Source organism: Lycorma delicatula, chromosome 1 (genome assembly GCF_047948215.1).
Source record: "Lycorma delicatula isolate Av1 chromosome 1, ASM4794821v1, whole genome shotgun sequence".
In the NCBI taxonomy this organism is placed as follows: domain Eukaryota; kingdom Metazoa; phylum Arthropoda; class Insecta; order Hemiptera; family Fulgoridae; genus Lycorma; species Lycorma delicatula.
In genome coordinates, this window is record NC_134455.1 from 299,388,671 (window position 1) to 299,406,144 (window position 17,474).

A 17,474-nucleotide genomic window follows, 5' to 3' on the forward strand; every position below is an offset into this window, starting at 1 on the left:
TTATTAAAAATATAAAAACGTTTTTCGTTATCTTTAAATTTAAAATTATAGTCTAAATAAAAATATCTAAATATGTAGGTTACCGTTTAGGGTTGTATGTTTTCTTGTTCAATCTAATAACTGTTTTAACATCATTCTGAAGAAAATAATTTATATAAAATTCAGGTGTATGGTAATAAATAGTCGGAGTATCAGACGGTCCAGAGAAAGCTAAAAATCGTCGAGGAAGCACCCAATTTATATCCCCGTTTTCAATTCTCTCGATATGTTCATATTCGGTCAAATCAAAATCACTAAAATCAACAAAGCCAAGAAAAAAAGCTTTATCTAGCGCGTTCAAGCAGTCTATTATTCTTATACGATAAGGAGAAGGACCGATTGTTGCATCTTGGAAAGCCATATATGGATGTTTCGCACATAATAATAATCTGTTTACTTCTCTAGGTGCCATTTTCAAATAAATAACGGCAAATGAAGCAATTAGAAAAGCTGCGTTCGATCTCTTCCGTTGATCCGTTGTTGTATAATGAATAATTATCTGTAATTCAAAAAAAGATTCGTTATATCAGATTCTTTATTAAGTTACAATACAATAAAAAATTAAAATAAAAATATTTATTATTAAATCTAATTATAATTTTTTATTTATTTAATTGATTAAAATTTAAATAATTGCTTTCTGAATTCATTGTAATAAATCTTTTCTACGTTTTAATACGATAAATAGTACTTAAGTATAGAGAAAATCAAATTTAAATAGAACGTAATTTATTAATTTCTTGTGTTTGCAATTACTATTAAATACGGCGATAAAGTATATTTACAAGAAAAACTGAGTTCAACTGAACCAGTGATGTTACATCCTAGTTGAAAAGTAAGCACATTTACTCTTTTGAGTGTTTTGAAAATTTTAATTTACAAAAACGTTTATTGAACACATTTTTAAAGTCTCAATTTTTCGTTATTTTACTCTTTTTCAGTTATATTTTCTGAAATCTTTTACTTCATATATTTATCAGTTGTTTTTCGAAATCTATTTATGTTTTTTGTTTCACAGAAAAACATATTTATATAGCAAAAATATCCAAATTGGTTCTTCCCCCTTTAAACTCTAATTACCGAAACGTTTTTCGTATTTTCAAGCTTTTTGGATGAATAACTAAAATAATATTATGAAACAAATGAAATGATTTAAAACTGGATAAGAAATTACAATTAACTAATTCATTATCTGTCGTAAGATAATGAACATCAGGTAAATTTTATAGTTAGTTATTATGGTGCGGAAATCCCAACCACCCCAATGCCTTTTATAAATAAATAGAAATAAAAACTGCTTAATTTTGAAGAAAAGAATTTTAATTAATACATTAAATTCTCATAAAACAAATTTAGGAAATACTGCTACGTTTAGGGAAATAAAAAATATAATGAATAGTTAAAAGGAATTTAACAACTACATAATGAATAAAAATATTTTTCTAAAAAAAAGTAATTTTAAGTAAGCAATAATTTATATATATATATATTAAATATATATTTGTCTAGTACAAACAATTTCATAAAAGATAATAAAATGAAACGCTTAAATTTATTATCTAGACTTTTAAAATTATATAATTTTACATTTATTAAGTACATCTTCCCTCATTTAAAATCAGTTAGTCTATTAAAACAAAAAAAAAAAAACAATCGATTTAATGTCATCATATTTTATTTACTCTAGATCTCGATAAGATCTTAAAAATTATTTATGAACACTTAGCTGTGTATTATCTGGAGATTTTTTAAAAAAAAGTAACCATCAATTTATATTACTTTCTGGAACAAAACAACATTTGTATTTTTGTTTACTTTAAAATAGTATTTTTAAGAGTAAGGAAGGAATAAAGTAGATAAAAGTACCTAATTTGACCCTTTTTTAGGTTGTATAAAAAACACACTTCACTAGCTAAATATTTAGAAAATATCTGCAGTATCATCGATGAGTTGTTTCGTGTAACGGTCAAATGTCCCTGCTTAAAATCTTGAGTTATGAATAACCCGGGATTCAGTACCAATTACACTACTGAACTTCCTATTGATGTTGGAGATTATTCAGAGTGTATTACCGTTGTCTAAGGACAGCCCTGAAGTAATAAAAAGAGCAGCAAAAGCAGTACAGAAGCATGCCGATAAATCTGTTGAAAATGGATGTGGGGAATGCACTTTGGTCTAGTGTATTGTTTCTAAATAAAATTCAAATTTTTCTAATCTTTTATTTGTTTTATGCAACTTATATTATACCATTTTGTTCAAAATTAAATTTTCTACAAGTTTTGTTTTAAAGTTTTATGTATTTCTTATCCATTTAACAAGTTATTGTACATCAAACATAAGAAACAAAGTTTTTTATTCCGATTTATTAGTTTCACCCAAGGTTTAAAAAAAAAAAAAAAAATACTGCAGATACGGTTCTGGGACCTCTGTTATTCAATTTTCTAGGTAAAAAACCATCATAAATCACGTTTCCGCTTAATTAACGTCCTAAAAATTTTAGTACGACCTTCACCGAGGTAGCTGAAATCCGAGTGAAATCTTTCACTAATTGTAACTCGCAAACGAAGCATTTTAGGACATGTTTATATGAACTTTTTCCATTACTTTTACGAGTAGAATAGGTTGTGAAAGTTCCGGAAGAGCTTCATGATACACTTAGTACATATTTATGATATCTTTTTAATTCAAACTGTGATTTTAAAACGAGTAAGTCTCCATCTAGAATATCTTTGTTTGAGGATGAAATGTGGTTTTTTCAAACAGATTTTTTTCTCAGGAACATGAGTAATGAATGTTGTATAAAATACGCTTGGAATATATCCCGAACGAAACTAACATGGTAAAATCGCATTGGTTTATCGAAGACTTTGTAGATTGTATACTTATTAGAAAATTTTAGACCATGAAAATCTAAAACGGAAATATCCAGTGTAATTTTATCACATTATAAATTTATTAAAGCATGCTTGTTGAAAGTAACGCTTATTAAAAGTGTGACTATGTAAGACTGAAATGATCCTTTGGTGAAGAAATAATACTTTTGTAATTGATGATGCATACGTAAAATAATCATTATTAGGTGTTTCATCCTAAAACGGATCTTAGAAGATTTTAGTAAAATCGAAATTACAAAGAAAGAAAATAAATCTGTAATAATAAGTTACAGATTAAAAAAAAAACACCTTTTTTGTCTTTATTTTTCTTTCCTTTAATCTTTTATTTCTAATTTTTTATCGATTCTATCAATACGATTCAATTAGTCATTAAACCTTAACCAATATTTCATCCAAGATTCCATTTAATATCTTGCACAACAAAGTGGATATTTAAATTATAAATTTAAGCATAAACAATATAAAGAGTCTGTAAAGAGGCTGTTTACGAGTTAAGTAAAAAAAAATATACATAAATGTAAACTGCTCGTGATAAATAGACATCAAAAACAGAAAAGTAAGAGAAAAAGGCTTGAGGCTATTGAATTGTGGGTATGGAGAAGATATAACGGACAAAGAAAATGAAATGTGAAAAAGTAACGTGGAGAGAGTTCAAGAAATGAGATATAAGAGGAGAAGGGTTGATTAAAGCAATCCTAAAATCGTAAACGGTATCAAATAAGATGCTAGAAAATTATAAAAATTGTAGCCTGTGTAGTAGGAAATGAGAGGAAGAAATTAGAAGCTGATATTCAGCTGGGAATAGAGGAGAATAGACAAACATGGTGCAAAGGACCAACCTAAGGAAAGATAACCAAAGGGTGATAATGGTGTGAATAATTAAATAAATACTCACTGGAGTAAATTTCATACTAGTACAAAGTTTTTTTCTGAAATAAATTTAATTTTTCTATATCTGTTTTCTAGTAATAAGAACTTAAAGAACTCATTTCTACTTAAATTATTCACATTTGTACATACTTACTTCACAATAAAACAGTTTCACAAAAAAAACATTTTTTTATATAAAAATAATTTTTGTAAAGGTTTTATTAAAACTTACCCTTGAAGTTTAGATAACTAAAGTATTAAAGTATTAATATAATTTATACCTTTTTACTTAATGCTGGACTTTTAAGTTTCGAAGCCAATAACAAGCAGTATTTATAAAGAGAACCAAGAGATAGAGGTCCAAAATCGGAAAAAAAATTATTGTACACCAATTCATTATCGATAGTAAAGTAATGAATATCTTGAGTATTATGTCTTTCATGACTATTTGAAAATGTAACAAAATACAGTCTGTTTTTCATTATCTCTGAACATTGTAGAGCATCTCGCTGAGACAAAAGCGCTTCTCGCTTCAAGGGTATTTCCATAGTACGAATAATTAAGAAATGCTGCAAGACGGAGCATTTCAATCAACACGACAGATTTCAACTTTATAATTTTACGAACTGCCTTTTTGCAGTTCAATTTAGCAAATTTAGTTTTTCTTTTTCTAATATGATTACAAATACTAATTGAATTTTGAACTTCGTCCATTCGGTTGCTATGGTAACGTTTGAAAATAAATTTAAGTGTTGATAGCTTTTATTTTATTTTATCGAATTAAATTAAAGCAAATAGTTTTTGGGATTTAAAAAAAAAATACTGACGGAAGATGCTGTCGTAACGTATATGTAAACGTATAATTTCGATTTTTTTTCATAGTTTTATTATGCTAGCTCGTTGCTAAATAACATAAATCAATTCTTTTTGAGATCAATTCGCATTGTTTTATAAAAAATAAAATACAAAATCCCCTAAAATATTTTTGTCTCACAAATTGTGTATTTATCGACTCCGATTAAGGAACCACAAGTAAATTGCATCACAAAAAGCACGTGAAGAGGGGTCTCCAGCAGAAACCACTGATAAAGCGTACATATATAAATAAACTAAATGCACGTAAAAATTTATATAAATAAACACACTTGCATTTATTGGTATCACAAAGATTCAAGAGATCACGATAATCTAGTAAAAAAACAAACCAAAACAGAATCCTGGACATTATTAAACAATAGATAGGGATAAAAAAAATAGTAGCATAAAAAGTTCACGGAACAAGTAGAAGGGCGCTAGGCTCCTCACTAAATCTACTTTTTCTGTTTAGCCTGTTTAGCTGAAGAATGAACCTCCGGAACCACCTTGCGGTGGTTCCGGAGGTTCATTCTTCAGAGGATGAAAGAGGATTTTTATGAATGGCTCCTGACTGAGGCATAGTAAAGACGTTTATCACACTGATACCGAACTAGATATTGGTTGGCGAACTAGATACCGAACTGGTTATCGGACTGATACTGAACTAGTTGAAGTGTCACTCAGATATCTGAAGTCCAGCACATGTTACCGCTTTAGTTGCAGGACATCTTCACTGTTGTCACGGAGATTAACTGATAGAAAGTTCACCTGACTGTCTAATCCCTTTTCTGTAACTTAAACCGAACCGTTTGATCTCGTCATGAACATAACGGAATCTAAGATAGTCGTGAATTTCCTCATTTCGGGCGAACCATGGTGCCTTTGCAATGGATCTCGCCAGCTTGTTTTGAAATCCTTGTATAATCTCAACGTTACCTTTGTACGTCGTGCCCTATAGCTGTTTGCTACATGTCCAAAGCGGTTTTAAAATTAACTTGTGAAGATTAAAACCATTAAACATTAAAACCACTAAAATATATAAAAAAGAAATTCTGTTAGCATACACTTTGCGCCATTATTTTATGATGCAGAATATTAATCAGAAACATTATATTATAACACTGAGTATGATTAGCTGACAGAAACAGTTTCAGATGTACATAACAACAAATATGATATTTAACAAAAAGTTATAAATGTTTTTCCGCCATATTAAATCCAAATTTAATTTTTATGTAACATTTTTTTTTCCGTAATGATTAATTTATAATGTAACATTTGATGAGGAAAATTGAAGGAGAAATCCATTTTTTAATTATTACATCAGATTTCAGTTATCGTAGATTGTAATAAAGGTTTATTGAATAAAGTATTGAAATATTCTAATAATATTTGAGATGATTTACGGTACTGAATCTGATCTGTAGGTGAAAAGCAATTATTAAACCAAAAATATTAATCTTACATCAATTACCAGATGTAATTAACCAAATTTTGTATTAGGTATTCACCTAATACAAAATTTACATTTAATTTCTTATTAAGTGAAAAATGTAAAATGGTATTATTAGCATTTTATGCTAAAAGAATCTTCCATATTAAATGAAAAAACGTTATCTCTCCACTATATGATTATTTCTAAATTTTAATCTCTATTAAAATGTAAAAACAGCAAATTTTAACAGATAAAATAAATTAATATAAAAAATATTTTTATGTATTGTAATCTAAATCACAAGCCTGCAAAATTTAGATCGTGGAATGTGTTTTAACTTTTGATAATTGATTCATACATTTCTTAGCGCTGAATCTGAAAATAAAATTAATTTTTTTCTATCAGGTCAGCAGTTTTCGCAAATCAAAAATTTCAAAATTTGTAAAAAGTTGAAAAATTGCGAATATGTGATATTATAAAATAGACATAAACGTTAATTTTACAACAAATTAATATAATATATACATTTTTGTGTCTTATGCTATGCGTTCTTATAACTAAACAGTTGAAGGGGTCTGAAGAGCTGGTCGGTGGGGGTTTGGGTTGAAGATGACGAGATGGTAGGAGAGCTTGGCCGACAGGTGTTTAAAAGATTTGACCAGATGTAACATATTTATTGACAGCTATCCGCGCCCCTCATGAACCGTTCGACCACTATCAGTGTTGTTTCAACCATCAGCGTGCGTAAATCGAGTTTTTTTCCGTCCTCCGGGATCAAATGCGTTTTTGTTTGTGGAAAATATATTTTCGGGCTATAAAGCAAACTATCCGTTTATAAAATGACTTCAAGAGGCTGCCAAAATTCTGCAGATTCCTTTTGTTACATTTTTGATAAATTAATGATGGAAAGGCAAAAAATAAATAACAAAAAGAAAAACAAATAACAAGTGTCGTTCGACAAGTGTACTTCACGTATTTCGGAGTGAAAATATGACATCAAGACAAAACTTGGGCACCCCGCTACGTTTGCTACACATGTTTTGAAGGACTAAGACGGTCGTCAAAGGGTGAACAAGAAGCGTTTAGAGTTGGAGTTCCAATGGTGTGGCGAGAGCCACGAAATTACACCAATGATTGATTGATTGTTACTTTTGTTCGACTAGTGTTCACGGTTTCAATGTGAAGAACAAAAAATAATCGTCTATCCAAATATTCCAACCACTTTACGCCCGGTTCCTCGTGGTCCAGACGTACCAGTGCCAATTCCACCAGAAAATTTACCTGAAATAGACGGTTCCACAGGTGATTTAAATAAAGATAACATTGAGGAGTACAAACCCGGAAATAGCTGTGCACCAGAGTTGTGCACCAAAGAAAATTCAGAATTGCTCGGATCGAGGCTTAAAGAAAAAACCTACTAGCAGTTGGCCTTTCCTGCTTCATTCATTTCCTGCTTCAGGTACACAGAAAAGGGGTTTCTTCCATATTTTTTTTTTTCGGAAGAAGGAGAATTAGTTTTCTGTACTGATGTAGGTGGCCTTTTGACTCGATTTAACATTTCGTACAAAAGTACCGATTGAAGACTGTTCATAGATTCGTCAAAACGAAGCCTCAAAGTTATCCTTGTTCACAATGGTAATCCGTATTCGTCAATACCCGTCGGATATTTTGTCCATTCAAAAGATGGTTACGATAATTTGGAATTCGTTCTCAATAAAATTAAATACGAAAATCATAAGTGAATTACGTGCGGCGATCTCAAAATTATATCGATGCTTCTAAGACAGCAAGGAGGATACACAAAGTTTCCTTGTTTCTTGTGTTAATGGGATAACAGAGACAGAGAAGATCACTGGATAAGGAAAGATTGGGCATAAAAAGTTTCATTAGATCCTGGAACCAAAAATGTGCTCCAAACAGCTCTCATAGATCTGAATAAAGTTCTCCTTCCAACTCTTCGTATCAAGTTAGGCTTGATGAATTAATTTGTCAAAACCTTATCAAAAGAAGTTAAATGTTTTAAATACATCTGTGATAATTATTCAGTTATCAACCGCCAGACTAAGAGAGGGTGTGTTTACTGGCCCTGATATTATAAAACATTTCAAAGATGATAATTTGAGAAACAAATGGAAGTTGCAGAAAAAGAAGTCTAGGGAGACTTTAAAGACGTTGTAACTAAGTTTCTAGACAATAAGAAGGATCCGAACTTCAAATCAATCGTTGAGAACATGCTGCAAAACTACAAAAATTTAGGCTGTTCCATGAGCTTGAAGGTTAACTCCCTAAATTCACATGTGAACTATTTTCCTGAAAATCTGGGTGCCGTTAGCGAAGTGATGGGTGAGAGATTTCATCAGGACATAGAAGAAATGGGAAGGACATATCAAGGAAAATGGACTGACTGACTTGAACACGGCAGACTATTGCTGGATGTTACACTGATATGAACCCTACAGAGAACATAGAAGGAAAACCGCGAAGCAGAGTGTAAGGCGCCCAAAGAAACTTCGACGCGTGGAATAAATTTGTAAGTATTTTACGTACTTCGTCATTAAGGGTTGGAGGGGGAGTGGTTTCCAAAGGCATGACGTACATCATAAAAATTAATTAAATAAATAAAAATAAATTAATTTAAAAATGCACTATAATAGAAATTAGACTTATTTTGTAGCAATTTTCATTAGAAATTAAAGGATCAATGACCCCCGTCCTCCTCTTTAGACCACTCAACTGTTTAGCAATAAGAATGTGTAATATAAGCCAAAAAGTGAGTACATTATATTAATCTATTATAAAAAAATGTTTTTACTCTATTTCATTGTATCACATTTTCGCAACTTTTTACAAATTTTGAAATTTGCGATTTTCGAAAAATCCTGACGAGATGGAAAGAACACAACCATCGCAGGCTTGTGCAATTTAAACGGTTTCTGCTGTTCAGCGTCGAAATGTCGTAGACCATCGAAAAGCTTTCATCAAACCTGTTCAAATCTAAAACCCATCTAGTTTTAGATTTTAAGGAAAAGTTTTTTTATAAACAATCACAATCTTTTTTATACGCTATTTATTCTATTATACAAATATTTACTTAAATAATCATTCAGTATAGTTATTTATTATTAGAGGAAAATACATTTATTTTTTTACGTTTTCCTTACTTTTTGACTTTAAACAATTTATCATAGATAAATTTTGTAAAACATATTTAATATGTTATATAAAATATATTTCAATGTATACGATCTCAAATATTTACATTAAATGTTTCGCTAAACAACGCGAACAAAGCTCAAAACTATCAGATATATATTATTACTCAGCATAAAAATAACGTTTATTGCCGGCACGAAACAATCTACTTGAATGCTAGTAGTTGTGTATTTACTGATGTGAAAGATTACAGTTGTTTATTTTTATAGAATAATTACATTTTTTTTTTTTGTTGTATAGTTCTAATCTGTTCTCATAAGTATTTAAATTTCAATAAATGTAATCTTTTATATATATATTTATTATTATATATACTTATATATATATATATATATATATATATATATATATATATATATAATAAATGAATGTTTGTTAGTCCCGTTTGCTTTCCTATTCCATTCATCCGACTGCGATGAAATTATGGTGAGTTGTGCGCACGCCCGCGAAGGTTTCTGAGTTAGATTGGACCCTGACTCAGAAACCAATATACGTATATGTATGTGAAATTAAATATTTTTGCAAAAAATTGACCCGCTAGGTGGCTCTAGGGTTGAAATATTTAGAAAAATTGTATTTTTTTACCGTTGGCTCATATTCAGAATATATATTTGTTACACGAAAAGAAAAATATTTGCAAAAACTATACCCGCTAGGTGGCGCCGGTGTCGAGATATTTACGAAACAAACAAACAGAATTTCTTCTTCTTTATATATAAAAGGCAATGTTCGTATGTGTGTCCACTACAGACTAAAAAACTACTGGACCGATTTACGCGCGGGAGAAAGGGGAAAGCGAAAAAAGAAAAAGGGAAATAGGGAAAAAGGGAAATTTAAAAAAGGGGAAAAAGGAAAAATGGAAATTGGGTAAAATAGAAAAAGGGAGAAAAGAAATTGGGGAAGGGGGAAATGGGGAAAGGTGACATAGTGGGGATGGCGAAATATTGGGAGAGGGAAATGTAAATGGGGAAAAGGGATAAAATGAAAGGTTAAAATTTATGAATTACGTAGTCTTTAATTTTTTAATGTTTTATCAAACTTTCTTTTGTGTTCATTTAATCTATATATACACTCAAATTTAGCAATGGCGAAGCATTGTCGGGTCAGCTAGTATTTCATAAAAGACAGTCACTTCAAACAATTTCAGAACCATTCCCAACAATAACAAAAAATTCCAGGCTTAAGTTTACTAAGAAAAGTACGAGTAATGAATGAAAACGATTTCCCTTGGGATCATCTTCGTTGTAAATGTTTCTTAAAAGAGAACCATTTATTCAGTTCATCACCGGGATTAGCTGTATAAAGAACATCATTATTCTCAGAGAAAGTAATTCTCTTACTAGTATCATTTGTATCTCAAATGAAGATACAAGTGATACTATCGTGTAAAACATATACTCATAAATTATATTAGTCATCTGAAGATTAACGGGTAGTGCAAAGCAGTAAATTGATGAACCCATTTGTCTAGGGTTTATTTGCGGGGTGTATATATTACTTCATGAATATTGATATATTTGAAAAAAATAAAAGTAAAAATTAAGTGAATTTATTTAAATATACATAAAATTCAAAACTATTCAGCATTTATCATAAATGGAAATATATGAAGTTAAAATGTAAAAAAAAAAAAATATTTAGTAAGCCTAAAAACATAAGCCTTCATTATAATAGTTGGCTCTGCAGAATAATTTTTTTTTCTGGTGAACTATATCACATATTTACGTGAGGTAAGGTGATGTAATATTACTTAATGACTTTCTGATATATTAATTGATTCTTTTATACATAAATTTTAAGATCTTTTATTTTATGACCATCTAATATTTTCTATAAATTATTTACTGAAAGTTGAAAAGTCTGTAATATATTTTCGTCTTATCGAATATTGTTTCTATCTCTCATATCACAAGGATGTGTGAACAGTTATTTTGGGGATATTTATATGTAATGAAAACAGTTTTCTAATACAGAAATAATTGGTTTAGGCTTATTCATTATAAGAATATGATTCTAATACTTAAGAAAATTGAATATTCTCAATTAATATTTCGAAGAATAACTCCAGAAATACAGGAAACTGTAATCAGAATCACGTGAAAATGAAGATGAATTAAAAAAGGAAAAACAAATTTTGCTGAATAGCAATTTCTTGAAAAAATGTTCGAAACCGGGAAAAAATTCTTCGACGTAGGCAAAATGTATCGCAGCCTAAAAAGGCTACCTATCGTAGCTTCAGAAGGCTATCGATTACTGTATTGTAGCCACATGCAGCTCTCGAAAGGAAAGAGAGGTATCGAATGTTACCAAACGTATCTGACCTTTTCTTTCTCATTACCCTTCTCATCTCTTTCGATCGCATATTGCCGGTCAATCTAACAACTCCAATTCTTTTCTCTGAAAGTTAAGTGTCAGTCGTTTCCCAAAATATTATTTTTAATTTAATTTTTTACACGCTGCCCAAAAAGAGTGTAATGAATTCAGGGTGCACGTATGTATGTATGTTTGTTCCCCTATAGCAGCTCAACAACTGAACCGATTTAAATGTATGACCCCGCGTTGGAATCCTTACGTTACCGTGAGTGTAGCAGGTTATATATATATATATTTGTAGTCTTGGAGATTTGCCGGTTGAAGCACAAACTTTAATCAACTGTAAACTGTGAACTGTAAGCCTCTATTACTGTGTGAGCTATGAACTGAATGATTCAAATCAATTGAATGAATAATATTAGAAAAAATGTAGAAATTAAATTTACGTTAAATAAAATAAAATAATATTAAAATAGATTTAAAATATTTTTGATTGATAATAATGGACTTAATACAAGTACATCATGCGAGGTTCTCGATCTAACAGATCACGGTTATTCGGAAATTTTCATATATCTTCACAACCAATCTTCCAATTTTAAAAATTCAGAAGGGGTATTTGCTAGTATAATCACAAAATCATGATAGTACCAAACCAAAACAAAAATTAACTGATATACTCAGAAATGAACCTTATTTACACGACTACCCAAAAAGGAGTGCAATGTATTTAGTGTGTCTGTATGTATGTACCGCAGCATTTCAACGGCTGAGCCCATCTAGATGTATGACCCCGCCTTGGAATTCTTACATTACCGGGAGTGTCATAGGTTAAAAAAATATGTATATGTATGCTTATGCTTAAATAAATTTAAAAAATCTGAAAACAAAATTATAGTATATACAAAATTTTCACCCACACGTTCATTAATTATCATAAATATTAATTATCCTACGTTAAAGAGCAATGTTTGTCAGCAATGATTTTTTGGCAATCGTATATTTCATTTTTAATATTTATCTCTTGTTTGGTATTATTTTTTTCTATCTTAGGCGTGTTATATTTTTTGTATTATTATTTACGGTAGGCTACAATGTATTTATATTATTTTATATCAACAATTTAAAATAGTTATTAATATTATAATAATCACCATAACATATTATTTAAATTGAGGAAAACAATTACTGTACAATAAAGTTAGTTATTACAAATAAATACTGTGGCGTTATTTATCAGAACGTGGTTGAATTCCATCTATTTCGTCTTCTTCAGAGCCGTTACCGAAACTTGAAAATGAAACAGATAATTCTTTTAAATTTGTAATTTAATTGTCTACAAATACGTCCAAGGGAATTTCTCTTTCTGTGGCTTCATGCATAACTCCTTTCTTTCTTAAACCTTTCCTACTGGAGACCATTCCAATAAGTTTTTCGTCTATCAAGTCTCATCCAAATAAGGATACGTCTATACCACTTAAACTCTTAGTCTCTACATCAATTATTTCAATGACTGATTCCATTCAAATTCTAATTTTTTCGTTTGTTATTCGATCCATAACAGTTAAATTATATAATCGAAGCTGTCTAACAGGCAATTTTACTTTAAATTATTTTACATATTTTTCCACTATTTTTCACAATTAAAAACAACCACTCCTAATTTAAATAGCTATTGTTCGTTAATTTAACAGATAATTAAAATACCTTTGTACATTAAAGCTAAAATTAGGCGGACAATATATTAAAAAATACTACCTTTTTGGCAGTTAATATAGCCTATTTCAGAATTAATTTTTGCTACATAGAGTGTAAGCACATAGTTTATTTAAGGGATATTTTAATCAATTAAATTCTTAAATCTGAGTAAATATTAGCTAAACTTCCTTAACTAACTTTATATCATGAAAAAAAAAATGTTTTGGATGGAGGAAAGAAAATACTCCCATGATTGGTATACGGCTGGTATATTACACATTTTTGACAAATCATCCAATTTTTTACTTCCTTGTACGAAGTAAAGGAAGTATTGTGATCGCGAAAAAATTACGGTTTTTAGATTTTAACAGAAATACACATTTTGACCATCCCTGAATCATTTTGATTAGTTTTGGCGTGACATCTGTACGTATGTATATATGTGCGTACGTATATATTTCACATAACTCCAACACAATTAGCTGTAGAATGTTGAAATTTTGGATTAAGGACTTTTGTAACATCTATTTGTACACCTCTTCTTTTGATTGCAATCGACTTGACCAAAAGTGTCCAAAAAAGCCCGAAATCCAATTTTTTTTGGATATTAGACTTTTCCTTAACTACAGTAATCGGCTCTCATTGAGAGCTTTTCAACGGTATATCATAAGGGTATTTATTTTCATTGATTCCAGAGTTAAAGCCAAATAAAATTTTAATTAATGAACTGTTTGGATCATACAAGGGGAAGGCACATCGGTTCGAATCCGAGTTCGTTTCCTTTTTTATTAATTTAAATATATTGATTTATTAATTTGCAATTTATAACCTCTGATTGTAAAAACCTATGTATATGTAATTTAATAGGTGAACAAGGAAGTGATGTGGTGTCCACAACAGATTTTTTGCTATTACAACCCGTCTACTTTTACTTCGAAATAAAAAATTTGTACATTTTTTAAAGTGAAAACAATTTCTATGAAGACAGATTCAATATTACTTAATACAGAAATACGTAAAAATATATAGAAAGTGAATAGAAATAATTTTTGTATAAATCTAAATATTACAACAAAAAAAAAAAATTAAATTATTCGTATTATATTTACTATTAGTAAATACTATAAATAAAATGTATATTTATACATAGAGGCATAAATAGCTACTGCGTATGCAAAATGTAGTTTACCAAATTTATAGTTTTTATATTTCTTATTGTATGTTTTCTATGATTCCAAACCAGGATATGAGTATTTTTAAATAAGAAACCAGACTATTGGTTGTTAAAATATACTAGTACAACTCAAATAATACTCATGAGCTTTGCCGTAAAAATTAATAAAAATGTTTTTCTATTCGTTTTTGGTAAATTTAAAACAACTTACATTTATTTTCATATTATTGATCCTCTGTTATAAAAATCTACAGTCCTATTTATTAAATAAATATAAATTTAAGTATTCCGTCAAATAAAATTTTTAGTTAAGAAAATCAAAATAGAACAAAAGAAATGTACAAGGGTATCTGTTATTCTAAATGTAATGATAGAGTAGTTTCCAGAATTGAATGAATCGAGTAATAAATGCGTTGATCGATCTGCACGAATAAATTTCTGTTAAATATTAAAAAAAGAAGAAGATAAGGTGGCGTTTAATATCAGTAAAGTAAGTATCGCTTGTTCGTAAAAGTTCTACCGCAGACCCGGCCACGCACACTATATTGTTGAACGATGTTGTGACACCAGCAACAAAACGTCGTATCTTTCACCCACGTCACTCATTCGTCAGTTTTTTTTCTGACAACACAAAAGAATAAAAGTGTATTTCTAATCGGTATTATCTTACTACAAAATAATATTTGTTTATAACATAAATTAATAAAAACTATATTATTAAATTAAAACTGTGGTCATTTTAAATGAAAATTATTAATTTAGCAATCTATTTAATTTAATTTCATTTGTTTGTGAACTTTATCAATGACTATTCCTTAGATATAGAAAATATAAAATACACGTTTTTATCGTACAAAGGTTTTGTCAACGAATACTGATTTCGGTATCTTATTGTAACGTGATAGGAAATAGTTGGTGTTAAGTAAATTTGTTAAACTATCGATCTAGGCATAGTTTATCAAAATTATCCTGGAGTAGAAAATAATTGCACCGAATTCTGCTTTTAATGTCTTTGACTATGTGGTTTCAAGTGAAAGGAAGTGTGCGGTAAAGGTAATCAAAATTTTCATGAAAATTCCCTCCACTTTCAACTCTAAGCGTAAGATCTACCCACGATATCATCATGTCACAATATCCAAATAGTTACTAACCTGCTAACTACAAACAACTGCGCTAGGATCACTATAAAATCTGTACTTTAATATTAACTTTTGCCTACACTTTATGCAGCAGATGATAGTAGCAGGTTTTCACATTCGTAGTTAAAATTAAAACCTTTTATTTGATATCGTACACATGTAATAGTTAAATATTATCTTATATTCAGTTTAAATATAAATATTCATTCATAGTCTTAGCCATTAGGGCAGGTCCTGGCATCATTTGAAATTTCTTCCTTTGTCTTTCTTCCTTCCATTCACCAAACCTTCCATAGCATCCGCTAATAAACACCTTCTTTTCATACAACGCCCTAGCCAGTTCCTTTTCCTACATTTAATCACATTTATAATTTCCCTGTTCTTTCTAATTCTCCTTAATACTTCTTCATTTTTATATTAGTTCTTCATTTGTTACATGATCTTGCCATCCGATATTTATCATTCTGCGCCATACCCGCATCTCAAACGCCTCAATCCGTTTTCTGTCTACCTTTCTCATCATTCACGTTTCAGCTCTATAGAGCATCACACTCCAAATTAAATTATTCGTTAATCTCTTTTTTAACACTGACTTAATTTTCTACATAGCAGTTTTCCCTTTTTATTTAATGTCTGCTTACTTCTTAATATTTTTATTTTCATTTTTACTGTGCGAGTCAAGTCATCGGTTATAAAGCTCCCTTGAAATTTCTCCACCCGTTCCAAAATTGTATTTTCTATCTTCATCTCAATTCTCTCCTGTTTTCCACCTAATAACACATATTTTGTCTTCTTTTTGTTGATTCTCATACTCTGACTTTCGCAAGCTTCATTTAAGTCATCAAACATTTCATTTCATTTGCTTGAGCTCTTCGGCCAGTACCATCCCTTCATCAGCAAAACATATACATTCTATTCTTCTTCCCCCCATCTCTTTAGCCCTCTTTACCGGCTTACTATAGGAATTTAATTATTTCTTCCGGATAACTAAACAGCAATTTTCTTAGTCTTTTGGTATTATTTTTTTGACCAAACAGTGTTGGTGACAGGCGGTATCCCTGCCTCACTCCCCTTTCTATTCTTATTCTTCGTCATTTCTTCTCCTACCCTCACTTTTATTCTCTGGTTTTAGAGCAGCTCTTTTATTAGGCACCTCACTTTCCAGTCAATTTCCTTATTTTCCAAAATCAGCTGTAATTTATTCCTTCTAACTCTGTCAAAAGCCTTTTCTACGTCGATAAATGTAAATAAAACAAAAACGTTTTGGTATTTCACAATAATTCTAAAATATTTAAATTTTGTTACAGTGAAGATAGCATGAATTCATCATTTTATTTACTGCATGTCACGTACGAAAACAGAATGGGTGAGTAATAAAGAGATTGTAATAATCCTTCAAATTTATTTGAATCCTCTACAATCATTTTCGTGCACTTTTAAATTCGATGAAAATTCCAAATTTTAGGATAATGTCATACTGAAAATTATTTATTTCTTAATATAATCCTAAACTAGTTTCTAATCCTTTCAATTTAATATTGTTTTCAAATGATTTTCCAACACTTTTATAATTAGGTAGTTTTTAATTGCTTTATTTATTTTAAACGTTTTTTAACTTCTTAAAAATTATTATGAATAATTCTTTTATCAAACCAAATTGTAAAACACAATTGATATGATTACTATTTTAATAGATGCGATAGAAGCAAAAAAAAAAACAAAAAAAATTTATGTTTTCTAACGACACAGTATCATGCCGAATCGATGACATGGCTGCCGATATTCACAATGAAATAATTCAGCAAATGAGTTCAGGTGAATTTTTTATTTTCAATCTGATGAAT

At 29.7% G+C, this 17,474-nt stretch overlaps 1 protein-coding gene across 1 annotated transcript in view; it reads right to left on the bottom strand.

The window, feature by feature from the left end:
* LOC142317858 (dual specificity protein phosphatase CDC14C-like) overlaps positions 1-17,474 on the bottom strand; it is a 132,588-nt gene that overhangs the window by 12,813 nt on the left and 102,301 nt on the right. The window contains exons 2-5 of the mRNA XM_075354407.1: positions 9,525-9,553; positions 7,463-7,493; positions 4,085-4,312; positions 84-538 (exon numbers count right to left, since the gene is read on the bottom strand). Coding sequence (XP_075210522.1) covers positions 84-538; positions 4,085-4,312; positions 7,463-7,493; positions 9,525-9,553 — 743 coding nt within the window. The remainder of the gene's footprint in view (positions 1-83; positions 539-4,084; positions 4,313-7,462; positions 7,494-9,524; positions 9,554-17,474) is intronic.